The sequence below is a fragment of the Polyodon spathula genome, chromosome 1 (genome assembly GCF_017654505.1).
Source record: "Polyodon spathula isolate WHYD16114869_AA chromosome 1, ASM1765450v1, whole genome shotgun sequence".
Classification (NCBI taxonomy): domain Eukaryota; kingdom Metazoa; phylum Chordata; class Actinopteri; order Acipenseriformes; family Polyodontidae; genus Polyodon; species Polyodon spathula.
In genome coordinates this window covers 94,204,054-94,224,407 of record NC_054534.1, presented here as the reverse complement: position 1 = coordinate 94,224,407, position 20,354 = coordinate 94,204,054, and the positions used below count along the sequence as shown (strand labels likewise).

General features: G+C 39.2%; 1 protein-coding gene across 18 annotated transcripts in view; it reads right to left on the bottom strand.

The window, feature by feature from the left end:
• Positions 1 to 20,354, bottom strand: part of LOC121324481 (prominin-1-A-like) — an 85,909-nt gene that overhangs the window by 41,545 nt on the left and 24,010 nt on the right. For 15 of the 18 annotated variants that reach the window (XM_041266431.1, XM_041266422.1, XM_041266460.1 and 12 more), the window contains exons 3-5: positions 13,078 to 13,136; positions 12,372 to 12,398; positions 10,570 to 10,775 (exon numbers count right to left, since the gene is read on the bottom strand). In XM_041266431.1, coding sequence (XP_041122365.1) covers positions 10,570 to 10,775; positions 12,372 to 12,398; positions 13,078 to 13,136 — 292 coding nt within the window. The remainder of the gene's footprint in view (positions 1 to 10,569; positions 10,776 to 12,371; positions 12,399 to 13,077; positions 13,137 to 20,354) is intronic. The other 3 variants (XM_041266477.1, XM_041266503.1, XM_041266522.1) reach the window with 1 other exon arrangement.

The window sequence follows — 20,354 nt, the reverse complement described above, 5'->3', positions numbered from 1 at the left end:
TCATGTAATTGTTTGTGCATGTTTTTTACCAGACAAACATGAGACTCTATGCTCTGGTTCTGACCGAGTAATTTTAATAACAATAAGTTTAGCCAGTGGCATATTTAAAATTTTTACTTTAGCAATTCCTACTCATCTTTAAAAATAAATATCCAGGAACACATCAAGATAAAATCTGACTTGGGACATATTTCAGATATTCTTTAACAAATTGTACACTCCGAAAAGTATACAGTAAACCCATGCATGAAGGCTGATGTTCATTCATATGCTAATAAGAAAACAGAAACACCTCCTTGATCTTCTACGCCAGGGGTTTTCAACCGTGGGTACGCATGTACCTGCAGGTACTTCTAAGGGTCACAGCAGGAAGCCTCAGAAATAAAAATTAAAGTTAAATAAAATAATGATCTTGAATTCATTTTTTTTTATATATATAGTATTATATATGATCTCTAAACCACTGTGCATAAATATTTCATTTTTGTTTACCAAAATTTTTTATTTTTTTTTAATCGATAAAAAACACAGAATCTAACACATCAATAATTTCCACCTGCACGCATGCATGATTTAGATTGCACAGATTTCCATTCTGATGTTAAGAATATAAGAAAGTTTACAAACGAGAGGAGGCCATTCGGTCCATCTTGCTCGTTTGGTTGTTAGTAGCTTATTGATCCTAGAATCCTTCTTGAAGGATCCCAGGGTGTCAGCTTCAACAACATTACTAGGGAGTTGGTTCCAGACCCTCACAATTCCTTGTGTAAAAAAGTGCCTATTTTCTGTTCTGAATGCCCCTTTATCTAACCTCCGTTTGTGACCCTTGGTTCTTGTTTCTTTTTTCAGGTCAAAAAAAGTCCCTTGGGTTGAGATTGTCAATACCTTCATTTTGAATGCTTGAATCAGATCACCGCATAGTCTTCTTTGTTCAAGACTGAATAGATTCAATTATTTAAGCCTGTATGTATATGACGCCTTTTAAACCTGGAATAATTTCAGTCGCTCTTCTTTGCACTCTTTCTAGAGCAGCAATATCGTTTTTGTAGCGAGGTGACCAGAACTGAACACAATATTCTAGATGAGGTCTTACTAATGCATTGTAAAATTTTAACATTATTTCCCTTGATTTAAATTCAACACTTTTCATTATATATTCAAGCATCTTGTTGGCCTTTTTTTATAGCTTCCCCACATTGTCTAGATGAAGACATTTCTGAGTCAACATAAACTCCTAGGTCTTTTTCATAGATTCCTTCTTCAATTTCAATATCTCCCATATGATATTTATAATGCACACTTTTATTGCCTGTGTGCAGTACCTTACACTTTTCTATATTAAATGTCATTTGCCATGTGTCTGCCTAGTTCTGAATGCTGTCTAGGTCTTTTTGAATTTCCTTTGCTGCTGCATCGGTTTTTGCCACGCCTCCTAGTTTGTTTACTATACCAGAATCTAAGTCATTAATGTAGATTAGGGAGTTGGTTTTCAGGATAGGAGATCCCACCCAGTATAGCAGACAGGTGTGGAAGTGGGACCTCCATTTGTTAGCAGAGTAGCGTGAGCCATCTTCACGGCACCTTTTACTTGATAGTTTTTGTAGTGTTTATGTTGACTTTTGTACGCCGGGCCATATGTCCCCCGTGAGCTACCATTGCTAGTAGCATCACATGGGGTTAGCTGTACTCAATGTAAATAAACCTGCGCGCCTGCGGGGCGTGTCAATCTAAACTTTCTGTCTCTGTCTCCTGTCAAATCAGTCAGGGGCTTCATCCAAATCACAGCTCCTATCATCACCTGTAGTGAGGCCCCTGTTACAGTGCTTTACAACCTAGTTTGAATCAAAGTTGGTGATGTTTTTTCAGTAACATTTGCACTGACTGCAGCTGACTCACAGACACACTGTGCAAGGACATGGATTTGCACTGAATGCAGCAGACTCACAGACACACTGCGCAAGGACATGGATTTGCACTGAATGCAGCAGACTCACAGACACACTGTGCAAGGACATGGATTTGCACTGACTGCAGCAAACTCACAGACACACTGCGCAAGGACATGGATTTGCACTGAATGCAGCAGACTCACAGACACACTGTGCAAGGACATGGATTTGCACTGACTGCAGCAAACTCACAGACACACTGTGCAAGGACATGGATTTGCACTGAATGCAGCAGACTCACAGACACACTGTGCAAGGACACGGATTTGCACTGAATGCAGCAGACTCACAGGCACACTGCGCAAGGACATGGATTTGCACTGAATGCAGCAGACTCACAGGACACACTGCGCAAGGACATGGATTTGCACTGAATGCAGCAGACTCACAGACACACTGCGCAAGGACATGGATTTGCACTGAATGCAGCAGACTCACAGACACACTGCGCAAGGACATGGATTTGCACTGAATGCAGCAGACTCACAGGCACACTGCGCAAGGACATGGATTTGCACTGAATGCAGCAGACTCACAGACACACTGTGCAAGGACATGGATTTGCACTGAATGCAGCAGACTCACAGACACACTGCGCAAGGACATGGATTTGCACTGAATGCAGCAGACTCACAGACACACTGCGCAAGGACATGGATTTGCACTGAATGCAGCAGACTCACAGGCACACTGCGCAAGGACATGGATTTGCACTGAATGCAGCAGACTCACAGACACACTGCGCAAGGACATGGATTTGCACTGAATGCAGCAGACTCACAGGCACACTGTGCAAGGACATGGATTTGCACTGAATGCAGCAGACTCACAGGCACACTGCGCAAGGACATGGATTTGCACTGAATGCAGCAGACTCACAGGCACACTGCGCAAGGACATGGATTTGCACTGAATGCAGCAGACTCACAGACACACTGTGCAAGGACATGGATTTGCACTGAATGCAGCAGACTCACAGACACACTGTGCAAGGACATGGATTTGCACTGAATGCAGCAGACTCACAGACACACTGCGCAAGGACATGGATTTGCACTGAATGCAGCAGACTCACAGACACACTGTGCAAGGACATGGATTTGCACTGAATGCAGCAGACTCACAGACACACTGTGCAAGGACATGGATTTGCAAGGAGCTTTATAAATTAGGTAATTTCTTTCATTTTGCCAGTGAATGCGTGACAGGCTTACATTAATAAGCAAGAACAATGTTAGCAGCCAAACAAATGGCTCTGCAAAGTCATATAAAACTCCAACTGCATGTAATATTTCCTGTGAATTGCATGGGTTACTATCATGGATAGAAGCACTGTATAGATTACTGGATGGAAGATTCTCAGCATCCTGTAGTTTAGCAGACTTTGATGAACATGGGAGTCAGGGACGGCACTGTCCTTGAGCTTCCAATTTGAATCACTGTTCTCCAGCAGAAACCCGTCTAAATGATCACTAACTGGACCACTCGCCCCAGCTGTTGTCAGCTCTGCACAGGGCAAACAGGAGGAGTCAGCAAAAGCCCTTCTAGCTAGGTATTTACCAAGTGATTTCTCTCGGTATCTGTAGTCTCTAGTAGCTGGACTGCGAGGAAGGTAAACAATTAACCCAAGTTACTGCTACAAATGACTATTGGAAAAAAATAAATACATAACATTGCATCTTGAAGCCGGCTTCACAGCACATGCAAAGACCTTACAGAGCTCCTTGGTTTGTGCACACAGCAGGTATAACATATTTGGTGACGGCTTCTCCAACGCAAATGCACAACCTGTCATGTCAGCCCCATCCTTTTAGTTTTAAGGGCATGAACCCAATTTGGTTTTCAAGCTCAAACAATCCTCTGCCTCCCTGAGAGACCAAATCACTGTGAACTTCAAAACCCAGTTCACATAGGAAATGTAGAATGGAAAATGTATGAACCTCCAATCTTGTAATAACAGGGACTTTTGGTAGAAAATGTGTTATCCTGTAAAAAGACTAATTTCATTGATCAGTATTTGTCTTCATGACAATACTGTGGATTAGGACACAAACAGCAGACATTCCCACACAGACCGAACTCAGTAACATTTTTTTTTTTTTTTTGTAAATGGCCATTTTCATGCTCCAAATGAACTAGAAAAAGATAACACCTTTATTTTTCTTTTTTTTCAAGTTAACCTGTGCATATTGCTTAAGTGGAATGAACAAGTGCAGGTTGTACAGTATATTAACTATATCCGCATTTTCTTTCAGTTTAATACCAAGTATGATCTGTTGAAAATAAGTATTAAACAACCTATTGTGTGGATCAATTGAAAGCACAAAAAAAACAATCAACATTAATATGTTGCCGACGAACTCATTACCTTACCGTTCACTGAAAAATGTCTGGCGATTATCATAACCCTGGTTCCCTGAAATAGAAATGTAACCATTGGCTAATGGATGTTTACCTCCTAAAGACCAGGAAACCTGAATCATTTAACCCCCGAGGACATAAAAGCACTGTGGTCATAGACCTCAACATAATTTTTCCTTCAACCCTAGCAGTTACACTTCTATTTCAGGGAACCAGGGTCAAGAACATACCCAAACGTTCCCTTTCAAGTACAAAATGTAACCATTACCACATGGGTGAGGGTACCAAAGCCGTCGCAAGGGTAAGATTACATAACAACTGCAATGCTGCAAGGCTAAACTGAGAGGCAGCCATGTGCATCACCATTCGGAGCCCCAGTAACAGATAGCTAGGACAAAAAAAATGAAGGAAAAACTCACCTCTATGTCTGTATTGTAAGGGTTGACCAATAAGCCACCCATAACACTAGTTCCAAAACCAGGGTTTGAGGATCCATGACATTAGGTTTGTAGAACCTAGTAAAGGTATGTGGAGTAGACCACAATGCTGCATTGCAAATGTCCTTGACAGATGCACCCTGGAATAAAGCCCACAAAGTTGCCATTCCCCCAGTGGAATGGGCAGTGAGCTTTTCTAGAGGGGGCAAGTTGGCCAGCTCACAGGCAGTCCTGACTCTGTCTGCTGTTCTTTTGGACAGCCTCTGCTTAGACAGGGCTTGATCATGGGACTTGGCCCCATAGCAGACAAAAAATTGTTCGACTGCCTCCAACTTTTCGTCCTGTCAACATAATACACTAGGGCCTGCACTGGACAGAGCGTATGGAGCTGCTGCTCTCTGAAACAGCTGCCAGACAGACCTTTAATGTAGCAGGTAGGCTCACCCGCCGCTGAGCTGATTGGGAGTTCCGGTGTCACAGGAAATAAGTTAGCCATGAAATAAGTTAGCGTTTGCCTTTTTGAGCATTTCTGCACACACGTGAATTTTACATTTTAAAAGGCAAAGTTAAGAAGTCTCCATTTACTGTCTGTAAACTTTAATTCAGAAAATTGTTTTACTTTTAAAAATGTTGTCAGGATCTTTACTAAAGCTACGTTATATGTGGTTAAAATAGAAAACACATTTGTTATAATATTAATAACACTTTTTTATTGTATCATGTTGTATTTTATTTAATAATAGCGGTTAACTTTAAGCTACTACAAAGACGTGGTTGTGTGATTTATTTTTATGTGCAATTATATTTGTGTTATCGTTATAATAACACTTTTTAAATAACACGACAATATCTATTATTTAACATTCCCAGTTTAAACCATCATCAGAGCTGTCATTTTAAGTTTGTAATCGCAGGATATTTACATTATAGGTTTTCTTTGTACAAATATTACCGAAAGAGAAATAAATACGATATTCTGTATATTGGTTACGACATATATGAAACAATTAAGCATTAAGATTTAATTTTACATGCAATTAGATTATTACAACTGTCAAGTCAGAAACCCCTCCCCTCTATAATGTATACTGCCGAGACCCACCCCAAAAAAGGCACAGAATCTAAACCAATTTATTTTTCTAAAATATACAAAAAACAAACCAGACCGCATCACAAGCATCGATCTGTAAGTACTGCACAATTTATCATTTATAATACAGGTGTGTGTATATACAGTCCATATCCATATATATATATATATATATATATATATATATATATATATATATATATATATATATATATATATATATCTGTTTTATAATGTTTTTAAAATCTTTATTTTTGTTAAAAACCTCACTGCACATCCAAACACAGCAAGCGCTTTACTTTCAATAAAATGTATTTATACAAAAACTTAAACGTATATTTACACTTCGATAAATAAGACAACAAATGTTTTAAACAGAAAAAATAATGTCTGCAATACTTGTGTTCGTTTCTTAAAAAAATACAAATGGCATCTATAAAATCTTGGATATATCTCCACAGAACCTTGCCTTTAAGTTCTAAAATTTGCACATGTGCAGAAAGCTCAAAAAGGCAAACCCTAACTTATTTCACGGCTAACTTATTTCCCGAGAGACCGGTTTGGTTGGGGGGAGTGCCCGGAGAGGCTGCGTGCAGTTCAAAAAGCATCTGCACCACAGAATGAGGCAACTGCACCACCAGGCTACCCAGAGCAGCACTTTGTTACCATCAAGGAGAGCGTCCGCTCCTCAGGATAACTACTACGGAACCCTTCAACTGCTAGACAGTGCCTGCGAACTCTGCCCAGCCAGGACTGTCATAAAGACCTGGAGTTGCTTGAAGGCCAGGACATCAGGAGCAACAACAGTAGGTTTGTTTAGGGGATGCTGACCTCAACCAGTATAGAGAGGGTTTCATAGTGTAGTAGGTTCCTGGAGCGAGACGTCTTCTTATTGAGACTAACACTTGCCTTCTGTGGTAAACTTATTTTTAGCTTTGTTTTGTTGTGTTTTATTTATTATGTCTGACACTAGGACTATGTGCGGCGTGTCAACACCCAATGCTGTGTGTCTTGCTCATTATTATTCAGTGAAGACCGACGCATGTAACACTTCCCGCTGTTACAGGTGTCAATAACCCTATTGGAAAGACCCACACAGCTCAAATGCAACTGTTCAGGGGCCAGACCGAGAGTTGCAGGCTCAGTGGGTCAGGATGCCATATGGTCCCCCATGGGCAGTCTCCATGACTGGCCACTCAGGAGTTGCATCATGGTTAAAAACCAGACGAGCAGCACCTTAACCCGGTCTTACCTGATTTTCTCCAGACACAGCGGGAGCATGGCAAGCGGTGGGAAGGCATATATCAGTTAGAACATAAGAACATAAGAAAGTTTACAAACGAGAGGAGGCCATTCGGCCCATCTTGCTCGTTTGGTTGTTAGTAGCTTATTGATCCCAAAATCTCATCAAGCAGCTTCTTGAAGGATCCCAGGGTGTCAGCTTCAACAACATTACTGGGGAGTTGATTCCAGACCCTCACAATTCTCTGTTTTTTTTTTTTTTTACCGGTCTTCCCCTGTCAGCGGTTCCGACAAGGCTTCTTTCAGTCCCTGCCCATCCCTTTTTCCCTCATTCTGCATTTTCTGTTCTGAATGCCCCTTTTTCTAAACTCCATTTGTGACCCCTGGTCCTTGTTTCTTTTTTCAGGCTGAAAAAGTCCCTTGCGTCGACACTGTCAATACCTTTTAGAATTTTGAATGCTTGAATTAGGTCGCCACGTAGTCTTCTTTGTTCAAGACTGAACAGATTCAATTCTTTTAGCCTGTCTGCATATGACATGCCTTTTAAGCCCGGAATAATTCTGGTCGCTCTTCTTTGCACTCTTTCTAGAGCAGCAATATCTTTTTATAGCGAGGTGACCAGAACTGCACACAATATTCAAGATGAGGTCTTACTAGTGCATTGTACAGTTTTAACATTACTTCCCTTGATTTAAATTCAACACTTTTCACAATGTATCCGAGTATCTTGTTAGCCTTTTTTATAGCTTCCCCACATTGCCTAGATGAAGACATTTCTGAGTCAACAAAAACTCCTAGGTCTTTTTCATAGATTCCTTCTCCAATTTCAATATCTCCCATATGATATTTATAATGTACATTTTTATTTCCTGCGTGCAGTACCTTACACTTTTCTCTATTAAATGTCATTTGCCATGTGTCTGCCCAGTTCTGAATCTTGTCTAGATCATTTTGAATGACCTTTGCTGCTGCAACAGTGTTTGCCACTCCTCCTACTTTTGTGTCGTCTGCAAATTTAACAAGTTTGCTTACTATACCAGAATCTAAATCATTAATGTAGATTAGGAATAGCAGAGGACCTAATACTGATCCCTGTGGTACACCGCTGGTTACCACACTCCATTCTGAGGTTTTTCCTCTAATCAGTACTTTCTGTTTTCTACAAGTTAACCACTCCCTAATCCATGTACATGTGTTTCCCTGAATCCCAACTGCGTTCAGTTTGAGAATTAATCTTTTGTGCGGGACTTTGTCAAAAGCTTTCTGGAAATCTAAATAAACCATGTCATATGCTTTGCAATTATCCATTATCGATGTTGCATCCTCAAAAAAATCAAGCAAGTTAGTTAGGCACGATCTCCCTTTCCTAAAACCATGCTGACTGTCTCCCAGTACCCTGTTACCATATAGGTAATTTTCCATTTTGGCTCTTATTATAGTTTCCATAAGTTTGCATATAATAGAAGTCAGGCTTACTGGTCTGTAGTTACCTGGTTCAGTTTTGTTTCCCTTTTTGTGGATCGGTATTACGTTTGCAATTTTCCAGTCTGTCGGTACCACCCCTGTGTCAAGAGACTGCTGCATGATCTTGGTTAGCGGTTTGTAAATAACTTCTTTCATTTCTTTGAGTACTATTGGGAGGATCTCATCCGGCCCAGGGGATTTGTTTATTTTAAGAGCTCCTAGTCCCTTTAACACTTCTGCCTCAGTTATGCTAAAGTTATTTAAAACTGGATAGGAACTGGATGACATGTGGGGCATGTTGTCAGTATCTTCCTTTGTAAAAACTTGTGAAAAGTAATCATTTAACATATTTGCTATTTTTTTTTCTTCCTCTACGATTTTGCCATTTGTATCTCTTAAACATTTAATCTCCTCTTTGAATGTTCTCTTGCTGTTGTAATATTGGAAAAAACATTTTGGAATTGGTTTTAGCTCCCTTAGCAATGTTCATTTCTATTTCTCTCTTGGCCTTTCTAACTTCCTTTTTGACTTGCATTTGCAGTTCTGTGTACTCTTTCTGTGTACTTTCTTTTTGGTCCTTTTTTAATGCTCTGTAAAGTGCCTTTTTTCGCTGAATATTTTTTTTAATTGATCTATTAAACCATTTTGGCAATTTAGTTTTACATTTAGATTTGTCTACTTTAGGGATATAATTTCACAACACGTTCACAAGGTCGTAACTCAGCCACTGGTGTGCCAAGGCATCTACTGCCAGTGGGTCCCGGCTTATTATAGAGAACCAGAGGGGACAGTGGGTCGATTCCTGGGAGGCAAAGAGATCTATCTCTGCTCTCTCAAACCTCTCTCAAATGAGGCTCACCACCTCGGGGTGAAGCCTCCAGTCTGAGCTGCTGGGGACTCTCCTTGAGAGGAGGTTGGCCACCCAGTTTGTTACCCCAGGCAGATGTACTGCCCACAACGAGAGGAGGTTCTCAGTGTGCCCAGAGCAAAAGTTTGCAGGCCACACAATGGAGACTGGGTGACCTGAGGCTGTCCTGGTGGTTGATGTAAGCCACCACTGTTGGGTTGTCTGTACGCGTATCTTGGTCCAGCGCAGCACTGCCGAGCCCAGCAGCTGTGCAAGTATTTATGTATAAAAAAAACAAAAAAACAGAATTACAGTTCACAAAACAAACGTTTCTAAATTGAAGACGAAAATTTTATTTAACTCCAGCCGGAGCTATGCAGCCTGGGGAGAGCACAAAGCGACTTACGTTGCTTGATCAGTGAGAAGGAGCAACTCAAGCCACTTGAAGTAGCTTCAAGCGGGACACAAGGCCACTGCAGGATGTAACAAACAACAGGCTTTAGTGCACAGTATACACACAATTAAAAAAAAAACTATTTCAGCGTAGTCATAACATTGCATAAATTATGTAAAACACAATAATTACACAACAAGTACTTCTCCAATACTAGGCTCACCTGTCAGGCAGTCTTGACAGGAAAAATGGCGATGAGGTCTGAGAGCTCAGTGTCTTTGGGGGCGGCCATGACTGCGTCACAGGCTCGTCGAGCGGCTTTGATATAAATGATTCAGGTTTCCGGGTCTTTAGGAGGTAATCACTTATGCGGTAATGGTTACATTTCGTACTTGAAAGGGAACTGAATGTGATCACCTGAACTTTGCAAGTAATGCAAGCACACTGCATCACTCATCCACAGTGTGTATTTTTATCATGCTTATGAAGAGATGAACATGTGACACACACTGTACATGTGTTTTCAACTAGACCATGGAATGGATTATATTTCAATTACAGCACCAAAAGTGGCAACAAGTGAAGCATTAGTACACAAAGCATTAGTAATAAAAATACTTCATCTGTTAAACTAGGCCAGCCAAGCTGCTGCACCAGCCATAAAATGGGAATGGATATCTATTTACTGCAAGGTCTCTTATGTATGCTGTTTTTTTCAATAGCTCACATGTCAAACATATATACAAGGTAGTATAAAACATCTACTGCCATACGTGTAAACTTACGAGATTATGAGAGACGTCACAAAGAGTAAGGTTACGAAGAAGCCTCTCCGGCAGTCAGCATTCTTCTTCTGTCTCTGATGCATCTCCCCACCGCAGTTGTCACAGCAACGACACATGCAGAAGCAAAGCCCCACAAGAGGCATGAACAGAACAAAAAGCACTCCCAGGGAGGCGCATACAATGAAACCCATTTCATAGTAGATGGCCTGCGATTAAAAGAGAATACTTGAGTTCCTTTCAATACATTATCTGGCAAGCAAACAATATATATATTTTTGAACAGATATACAGAAATAATTAAATATTTATAAAAGTTATTTGAATTAGCCCCAGGATAACATTAATAATGAAAGCTATGAAAATGCTGCCACTTTATTAGGCAGCATTTTCTGTCCAAATTCATCCTACACAACTCCTTTCATGTTCTGGTTTATACAACTTCCTCACTGCCTGCACTATGTGTTTGAGTAATTCAGTAATCTGATTGATGACATAATAATCTGCAGTCAAGGTCTTCCCACATGAATCACCTGACACTTCTGACTACAATTTCACCAATTAGCAGTGGTATTCTGGAACATTTCTCTCACCAATCAGCATTGGTATTCTGGAACATTTCTTGAGGATGTGTGACAAAGTGGTCCTTTATTTTCTTGCTGAAATTGCAGTCTGTCAGATACAAATGCTCAAACTAATGTAGCAGTGACTATTAGTCCTCATTCAGCTGATGAATTATTGGCTTACTGGTCTCTGCCTTATACACTCTACTTGACATAGCAATTTGAGCCCTTTCGTTCCAATTAAGGGGGAGACAAAATCCATCTAAACCAACAGAATTAGCAATGCTTGTCTACAGCTCTTATCCACCGCATGGTGCTTGAGTATGGCTATGCAATATAGCAGCATCTTTCAATATGTCCTCAATGGATAACCAAAATGAGTCAAGCGGCAGTCAAACTAGCAAAAAAATAGCATACTAGCAAAAAATCTACAGTAAGCCTCCCTGCCCAATTCCTCACATCAACTGATGTAAATATTTAGGCATTTCCAGAACTTTCATTATTAAAGCAAAGTGTGGGCCTTATTTAGTTACATTCATTAACATTAAACCTGCAGGCAAACTGACACAAGAGAATATTTCATTCTAAAGCAAAAACAAAACAAAAAGTATCTCTTGGTAAGTCAGTATGTATTTCCAATAGTTATTAGATATCACCATATTCTTGAAATGTTACCTTACCTGTAACATTTACCTGTTACCTTTTACAGTCAATCAGACAAGATACTTTTTTTTTGTTTGTTTGTTTGTTTTTTTTTAACTATTCTATCAATGATATCCCATAAACTTGCTGCTCATAATTCCTGGAACACACCACTAAGTAGTGGACCAAATATTACCCTCACTGATAGTCTCAGCCAATCAGGTTCAAAGTAGAGCAGTCCTTATACTAACTTTGTGCCTTTCTCCAGATACACTCATCCCCTGGAATAGGAAGAAAGGGAGCTGTGCCTGATCCCACATCAAGGGTATCCTGTAAATTATGAGCAGTAAGCATGCCAGGACAATGTCTTGGAAACACTACAGAACAGCAGCATGCAATACAAATAGAAGCAATATGATTTATTAAAGGAGATTCATGAAAAGAAATACAGTAATACAGCACATCATTATGCATTTAGTGTATCTTCTCTAAATCGGGTGGCTCAGCTAGATTCTACACTCTCCAGGTATGTTGTTAGGATACAAAGGAAGCTATAGTAGCACACAGGAAGCAGCTGACAAGGAGACGGTGCAACTTTACCTGGAGTGCCAGTACACAGTTTTCTGGCTGAGACCAGAGCAGACGGGGGACATTTAACGAAGCAGCAGCATGCAGAAAACAAAATCATGTGATTGAGTGAATGAATGAACTCAGCAACAAAAAAGACATGAATGGTCGAGAAACAAAAACCAAAACGAATGGATCACTCCAATGGAACGAAAACAAAGAGTAATGATGAGTTGATCCTTCGAGCACATTATGAACAATCCAAACAATTGCATGTCTTTCTTAAACAGCTGAATGACTCATAAGTGTATATTGTCTTGTTACATGCAGGGTGTTTAATAACCAATCTGTAAAAGGCAATCATTGGATTGTTTCTCAAATCTCTTATTTTGCTCTGTAAACACATTGACTAATTGGAGCATACATGCACATCTCAATTAAGTATATTATGTACTCAGTAGGACATGCATCAGCTAGAAACAAAACGAACACTTAGCACCACATGAATGGAATTGTGTCATCTAGAGATTTTCAAAGAGAACACAAATGGGAACAGTTATTAACATTGAAGTGTTATAAATTCTGTCACATGAGCAGCCAGCCAGCCGGGATCTGTCAGTGCATTAATATGACTACAGGCAAGAGATGCTTCTGCACTTACTTAATGTATTGATTTTATTTCACAGAGGTATTACTCTCTAAGTACATTATCTGTGCTCTCTTCACACACAACAATTACCTTATGATACTCTTGTTTCACTTCGCTCAACTTCTGCTGTGCCACCTTTGTGACGAGATCTGAAATACATTGAAAAAAAGGTTATGCATGATGTAAAATAAACGCTTTTAAATTTTCATTAGAGGAATATACTTGATCTCTTTCAACATGTTACACTTCTTCAAACCTGGCATGAACAGAAATACTACTATGCAAAACTAAAGTTAATTTATACAATAAAAATAAAATACCTTGGGTCCATCAGCTATCAATACTATATGATGGTTAAAAACACTGTAACAAACTCAAGCACATGGGCCACAGTTTTCAGTGTTGCTAATAGAAAGAGGCCCTTTAATGCAACAAGGGGGGATCTCCTTTGTATTTAGGCTGTTTACATTCATTACTGTATTTTAATGGAAAAAAAAAGTTCACTCACAGATGGACTACTAAATTCAAGATACACACTCTTCAGCAGAAACAGCAGTACTAAAATAAACAGACTTCATCTCGAATTTATTATTCAGTCTAGGAGAAATGGTTTGACAAAATCTGATGTTAATTATTTATCTGTGTAATGCAGTCTACAGGCAAGGCATCTCAAGTAATGCTTTCTTTTGTATAGCTCAGGGCTGTATTCTAAAAGATTCCTTTTAGCCAATTGAGGCTCTGACTTGCTAGAACACTTTTTATTTTTATTTTAAAGGGTGTAAATGTATGGTGCTTATACTTGTTAACCAATCACTACATAACAAATTGATTTGAATGCAATGATTAATAGGAATTACCTTTTTTCAATAAAAAAGAAATGTGTGCCATCAAAAACAATACATGCATTTTCAATCATGTAGCTCGTTTATTGAGCAACCAAGGGAACAGCCATGTGATGTAGGCTTATTATCTGAACCAGCTTAATGTGACCTTGTCACAACCACAGAAGAATCCAATATGGCCCGCAGACTGCAGTAATTGTACCCTCTAACATCCTGGCTGGCTATACCTTGCCTAATTCTGCTGGAAACTACACAAGGAAAACTGATTACATCTCATCCCGAGGCAGGCAGGTATATGGGTTGGTGGAACAGCTACTAAAATGTCAAGCCTAGATGGATTATAAAGCTGGTTAAACAGATTTACATCACAAAGCTCACCAACAATAGTAATCACATGAATGCATTTACCCAAGCTGTCTTTACTTATTGCCACCGAAATTCTTACTGAAAAAGTACCAATCTGCCCAACTGACTTCTCTGGTCCTGTAAGCTTGTTGACATAGCAGCAAGATCACATTGATCATGTTGTCTTCCTGTATTACAAATCTATAAGCAGAGATGCCCCCAGCTGAACACAAAGTGACTGGCACAAAATGTTATCAGATCTCTGTGGTTCTGTAATGTGCAACAATAACACTGTCTCATTACAGGAACATGCCAGTGTGATTGCTCGAAGAATAATTATGCAAATTCCACAGCACTTTAAATCTCCTTCAGTGCAGAGTTCATTCAGTCTGTGTTCTAGCTGCAGAGAACTTCAGCATCTGCAATAGATATTAGCATCTGCTTTCATTCTTATACTTGCACATCTTGCAGACAAATCATCATCTCAATTCAAAAGCCAGAATAAAAGGAACAGTTTTAATATACACATACTGAGAATTCACATGCAAACAAAAATGTGACAGTTTATAAGTAACTTTTCCAAAAGGTGACATTTTCATAAATTTGAAAAACCTATGACCAGGAATCAATAGACAGCAAATTCAATACTATATCTCTCAAGCTTTATTCTTTCGTTCACTGATTCTTTAAGAATAAAACAAAGTTTAAATATGAGATTCTGTCCACTGATATTTGAGATTACCAGGAGCACCTAACTCACTTTTGGCAAGTTGCCAGATGAGGGATAAATGACGGGTTTTATTCAAACTTCAGCCCAACCCTTTACCCTGTAGGGGATGTGGGTCCTAAAATGCTAGTATTGCTGTAAGAACCTTAGGGACCAGTCTTCCAAATTTTGTGAAACACTTAGTGAGGTAGGTGCACCTGGTATTTTTTCCTCAAAAGCACTACTCATTACGAGTCGAACAAGGTGCTACATATGATGGTAGCGTGTAAATTGAGCCAGGGTGATTTTTCTGGTCAGGTCACTTTTCATTTTAGGTTGACATTTGCCAGGTCATAGCTTGAAAGGAAAATAAAAATAATAATAATAATAATAATAATAATAATAATAATAATAATAATAATAATAATAATAATAATAATAATAATAATTAGCATTTCAGAACCCCAAGTGAACTTTTATAGCAAAATCTGAGATGGTCAGGCAACAAAATGTCCCTTTTCTGGTTGAGGGCATGGAATGACCCATTTTTATTTGCTGAACTTTATACAGATCTGCTGAGTAAGTATCTTGGAATATGCAAGCCACAAATGTGAAGCTGTTGCACTCCAAGTATCATGTTACAAGTAGTTTCCATTCTCACTTCTTTTTGAGTAAATAACCACGCTGCTGCTGGGCATTTTTGAATGCCAGTGGCTCACTCTTGTTTATTGTCAGAGACCGTGAACATTTCCCCTTTTTGAAATTTTTAAAACAGCTTTCAGTGATTCATTTTTAGAATAGTTAGATTTAATATTAACACTATAGATTTGTAACATTACACAAGGAAATGAGATAAACTCAAAAGGTCACAAATGAAAATTAATTAATTTGGGAAACGATACACAAACAAAACAAACAGATGTTTCGCATACAAGTACAGTCTGCACATTTCCTAACAGGTAATTTTCCTGTGGTTGTAAACACATTATCTAAAGCCTGGAAACGCAGCCACACTTGGGGTAGCAGTGCAGTAAGCCTCAGATGGAACCGCCCTGGCTGCAGAGCAGCAAAGATGAGTTAATGCACAGTACAAGGCGGGGTCCTGATCCACCATGGAGAACAATTTGATATTTAAAGCCTTAATCCACACGGACAGAGTAAACATTTTTAGAACTGTGACCAACATTTACAGAATGTCATTTAACACAATTTCATGGAACAAATGCCTACACAAAGCTGTGGTGTAAATTTTCTAATAATGTAATTGTAACATAAACCTTTAAGCCATCTTTGGACAAGTAAACATGTTTTTTGGATACTATCTCAGTTATCTTTAGTTATGCAGAAACAATATTTTATTATAAATTATCTAGGTTTTTACCACTATTGAAATTTGATTCAATTCAATGTTATCATGTATTAGTGCTATTCAACAGTCAAAATCAGAACAGACAAATCCTGTTGAAAGTAATACCTTTTTTTACTGTAAAAGTTACAAAAATAAAAAAGTAGATTGTATTACACTGTAATAATTTATTTGCAATGCATAAAAAAGATTAAACAAAGTATGTTTAAGAAAAATTAACCATATATTCATTTGTAATTAAGATTCTAAACATATTCAAAATTTAGTAATGCATTTTTCAGGACTTTGTGTCCCACGATGCAACAAAGCCACACCCCAAATAGTTTCCTCTTCCTGTGTGCTTCAATGCTGTTTGTTTACAGTAATGCAGCACCAACTCATGCAGATTTAAAAAGCACTTTGGTTTTAAGTAACTTCAGCATTTCCTGTTTACTTATTTGTGTAATTCAGCATACTTTTTGATTTTGTAACAACAAAGTATTTTGTTTATTCATTGTTTGAATTAAGATCTTTTCTTCAAGAAAGCATCTTCTTGTATTCAGCAGCTGTTTTAGTTTTAATTCCTTGAAGTTAGAATGTTGAGAGTTGTTGTCATTTTGGCAGCAATTCAGTTAGATTGCTCTGAAATTTGTGTGTAGCTTTTCCTTCAGAGAGCATTTTCATTTTCAGAGAGTTTAACGAGACATTCAGATAGACAGAGACTTTTCATTTGAGAGACTTTTTTCAACTTGCAAGCGTTTAAATGAATATTGCAAATGTGCCAGACATTATACGTTAGTCAAATTATCCAATCACAGAAGAGTTGTTATTAGCACATTTCTCTTTTTTTATTTCAACAATTTGCTATTTTGAATTACTTCATTACAAAGTACCATCCCTCTTCATTCAAACAAAAGATTGTAAATCTTACAAAATGCATTCAGTTAAAAACACCTTTCTGTGAAATAAGTAGTCAAGTCCTCAAACTTCGAGTCTGAGTCTGTGTCTGAGTCATCAGGGTCCGAGTCTGAGTCACTATCATTTGAGTCATGGTTTAAAGCAGTAAAGAGAAAGGCTTGTTAAAAGCCAAACAACTTACTTGGTTTACCTTGCTGACATTATTTATTCCTTATAAAACTTGGTCTGTGATGGTTGCAGTTGGGTTGGATTTGTGTGGGGGGGTGTTTACGCTAAAACCTAACTTGCCCGCAATTTCTTATTCTTACTGTGATTGGCTACAAAGACAACAGGGCTAACCAGTGATTGGATAATGTTTTGTTGGGTGGGTTTTTATTGTGCAGTTTCCTAGGAACTGAAAACATTGTATTCTGAGAGATGTTGTTGTTGGTGGAAGTTTAACCCTTTGCCCTAACCTAACCCATTTATTCTGCGCTTGTCAGGTGCATCAGGTCCAATTTATTTTCACATGTGCTGTTTATTTTACACAGTAAAACAGGTTTTAAAGGCATTGAATCACTCAGTACTGTATCTCCAGCCAAGCTGGTGCACGGTCAGTCTGGCCGTTATTAGTGTTGGTTTGGGAGGAGGACCTCCCACCATGGCCGCCACCCATGGACCAATTGCTGCCCCTGTTCCTGGGCCGGGACTGTGACCGGAATGTTGGGACTAAGGGGGGAGGTGGCCGTTGGGGCCAGGTGTGCTGCGCACAAACGAGGGCATGTGTGGCGGAGTGTTCCGCCCCCTTGTTTATATTAATATTTGTATTATTATTTTCAATGTTGTTTATATTTATTATATTACAGTGAGTGTGGAGTTAGGAGGTAATTCAATAACTAAAGATAGAACAATTGCTACGTATGCTGGTTTTGCAACCAGCATACTACCTGTTACTTCCACTACAGATTAAGTGGAAATGGTTTTGCTTGGTTCGTTGCTAAATATCTTTAGTTTAAAATAACAGGCCTGTAACAGCCTTTAAACATGATAAGAGAAAATGTATTTTATTTTTACCATCGTCACGTCAAATGAGTTTAGTTATCTCAACACTCCCAGTGAACATTAGTCCACATCACAAGAGCAAGCTTTCCTTAGATGAGAGAGGACCATACTGGTAAGTCACGGGCTATTCAGGACAGGACTGAAGTGCGCTTGCTGAGCTTCAAGGGGAGGCTCAGCTAGGTTAACTAAATAAACAGTTGTCAACTTTCATGAGCACTAAATTTACAAGTTCCATTTTTGTTATAAAAGAGAAACTTTACTTACTGGCTGAGTTAATGAGCATGCATGCCTGACTTCTTTCAGCATAAATTACATACAAATCAGGGGATCACTTCGCTTATTCTAAAATCGCAGGTATTATTTTCAAAGGGTGCTTTATGATGCAGGTTGGATTTATATTACTAACCCTTCTAGTTTTTTGAATATTTACCAGACGCCTCTTAATCTGATGGTAACAAGAGGTAGAAAACTGGTAGCAAAAATTTCTTAAAAAAAAAAAAATGACACAGCTAGCACAACTGGTAGAACTTGCAGGAAAAAAAGCATTACGAACTGACAATGTTGCCAAGTGTGTGCATTTTACAAAAGCATCAAAATGTATGTTTTTGCTAAAACTGCTGTGGCCAAAAAAATCAAGCAATTTCCTATTGGTTCATAAATGTTGTTCATCCATATGCAAGAAATGGAATGGACTGCAGGATGAATCCATGGACTACCGAAGCATGCATAGCCGGACCGATGCTTTTGCTTCAAATAACATGCATGTATACCAACTCCTGCCAGCCATAAATGTTTCATTTGTAAAGTGTGTTGTAAAATAATACCAGTTTAGTCCTTCACTGTCTGTATGCGCTAAAATAAAACATTAACCGTGTTACAAGACATAAGAAATAAACATAAAGATTCAGGATTTTCCTGTTTATCTGGGAGAAATATACAAACACGATTGTTTTATTTCATTTTTTGTTTGTTTTGGTTTTTTTTTTGGTTTTTTTATCCATACAAAAAAATATTTCTAGATAGTCCACTCTGAGTAATCGACAATAAAATAAAATATTGCCTTGGGCTGTGATCAAAATTTGGGCCACAATCTTCAAACAAGGACCAATCCCAACATTCATCACTCCTTCTCTATCGACTAATTACTGCATTGAACAAAATGGAGACTTAACCCATTGTAACAGGGAGAGATCTGTGCTGACTCTGCTGGCGTGTTCACGGGCTGCAGGAAGAGGGCGGCAGTCGTCCAACAACCGCCTGTGAGTCATGGCAGTGACACGGGGAGGTGGGGAAGTAGGTGTGTGGACTTTCCCCCTCTCTGAATGGCTGAGAAGCGCGTCTTGGGAGATTGTTAGCCCTATAAATTAACGCTCTGTTGTTTCCTCAGGTCTGCCCTGTTAAAACGCGCTGAGAGTGCAGAAGCGCTGGTCAACGACCGAGAACCAGTGGGAGAGAAAGAAACGGAGGTTCAGAGCGAGATATTGACGGCGGGGAACCCTTGGGCAGACCCCTGATGAGTATATCAGAGCAGGCTAGTGAGCCGGCAGTGTAGGACGGTGATCCGGGTCGCACGGGCAGCGGCGACCGGGATATCGCTGCAAAGTGCAGCACCTTTTCTTTGTAGTTTTTGTTACTGTTTAATTTTCCATGTTTCTTTGTGCCTTCTGTTTTGAATTATTGTTTCGAAGCACCTGTAAGGGCGACGGTATTGTGTACCATCGCTTGGTATGCCCGTGGTTCTGTTTACCATCGTTGGTAAATCAGACCACGGACCCACAGCGCCATCTGCGGGACTAAAGAAAAACCAGCACCCTGAAATAAAACTGGGCACCTGTGCGATGTTGCCAAATTCACCTGTCTGTCTCCTGTGTCAGTGAATTACCCACCACCCTTCCACACCCATATTTAGACATTTACTCCAAAATCTTGATACATTATGTAAATGTGGTAGAATAGCAATTGAAGTAAGCTGGGATATGGCTTACTGTTCCCATGAATGTGTGTATCAGCTAGAACTGTAGAAGGAACAGCAGAGCCCATCATGAGCACAGTGATGTGGAAGCAACAATGTGTGCCGGTTAAAAACGCACACTCATATACAGTATACAGCCCTGTGTATAGGACAGGATGTTCATTACAGCTGCAAAGGAACTGTGCATGCCTAATTTCA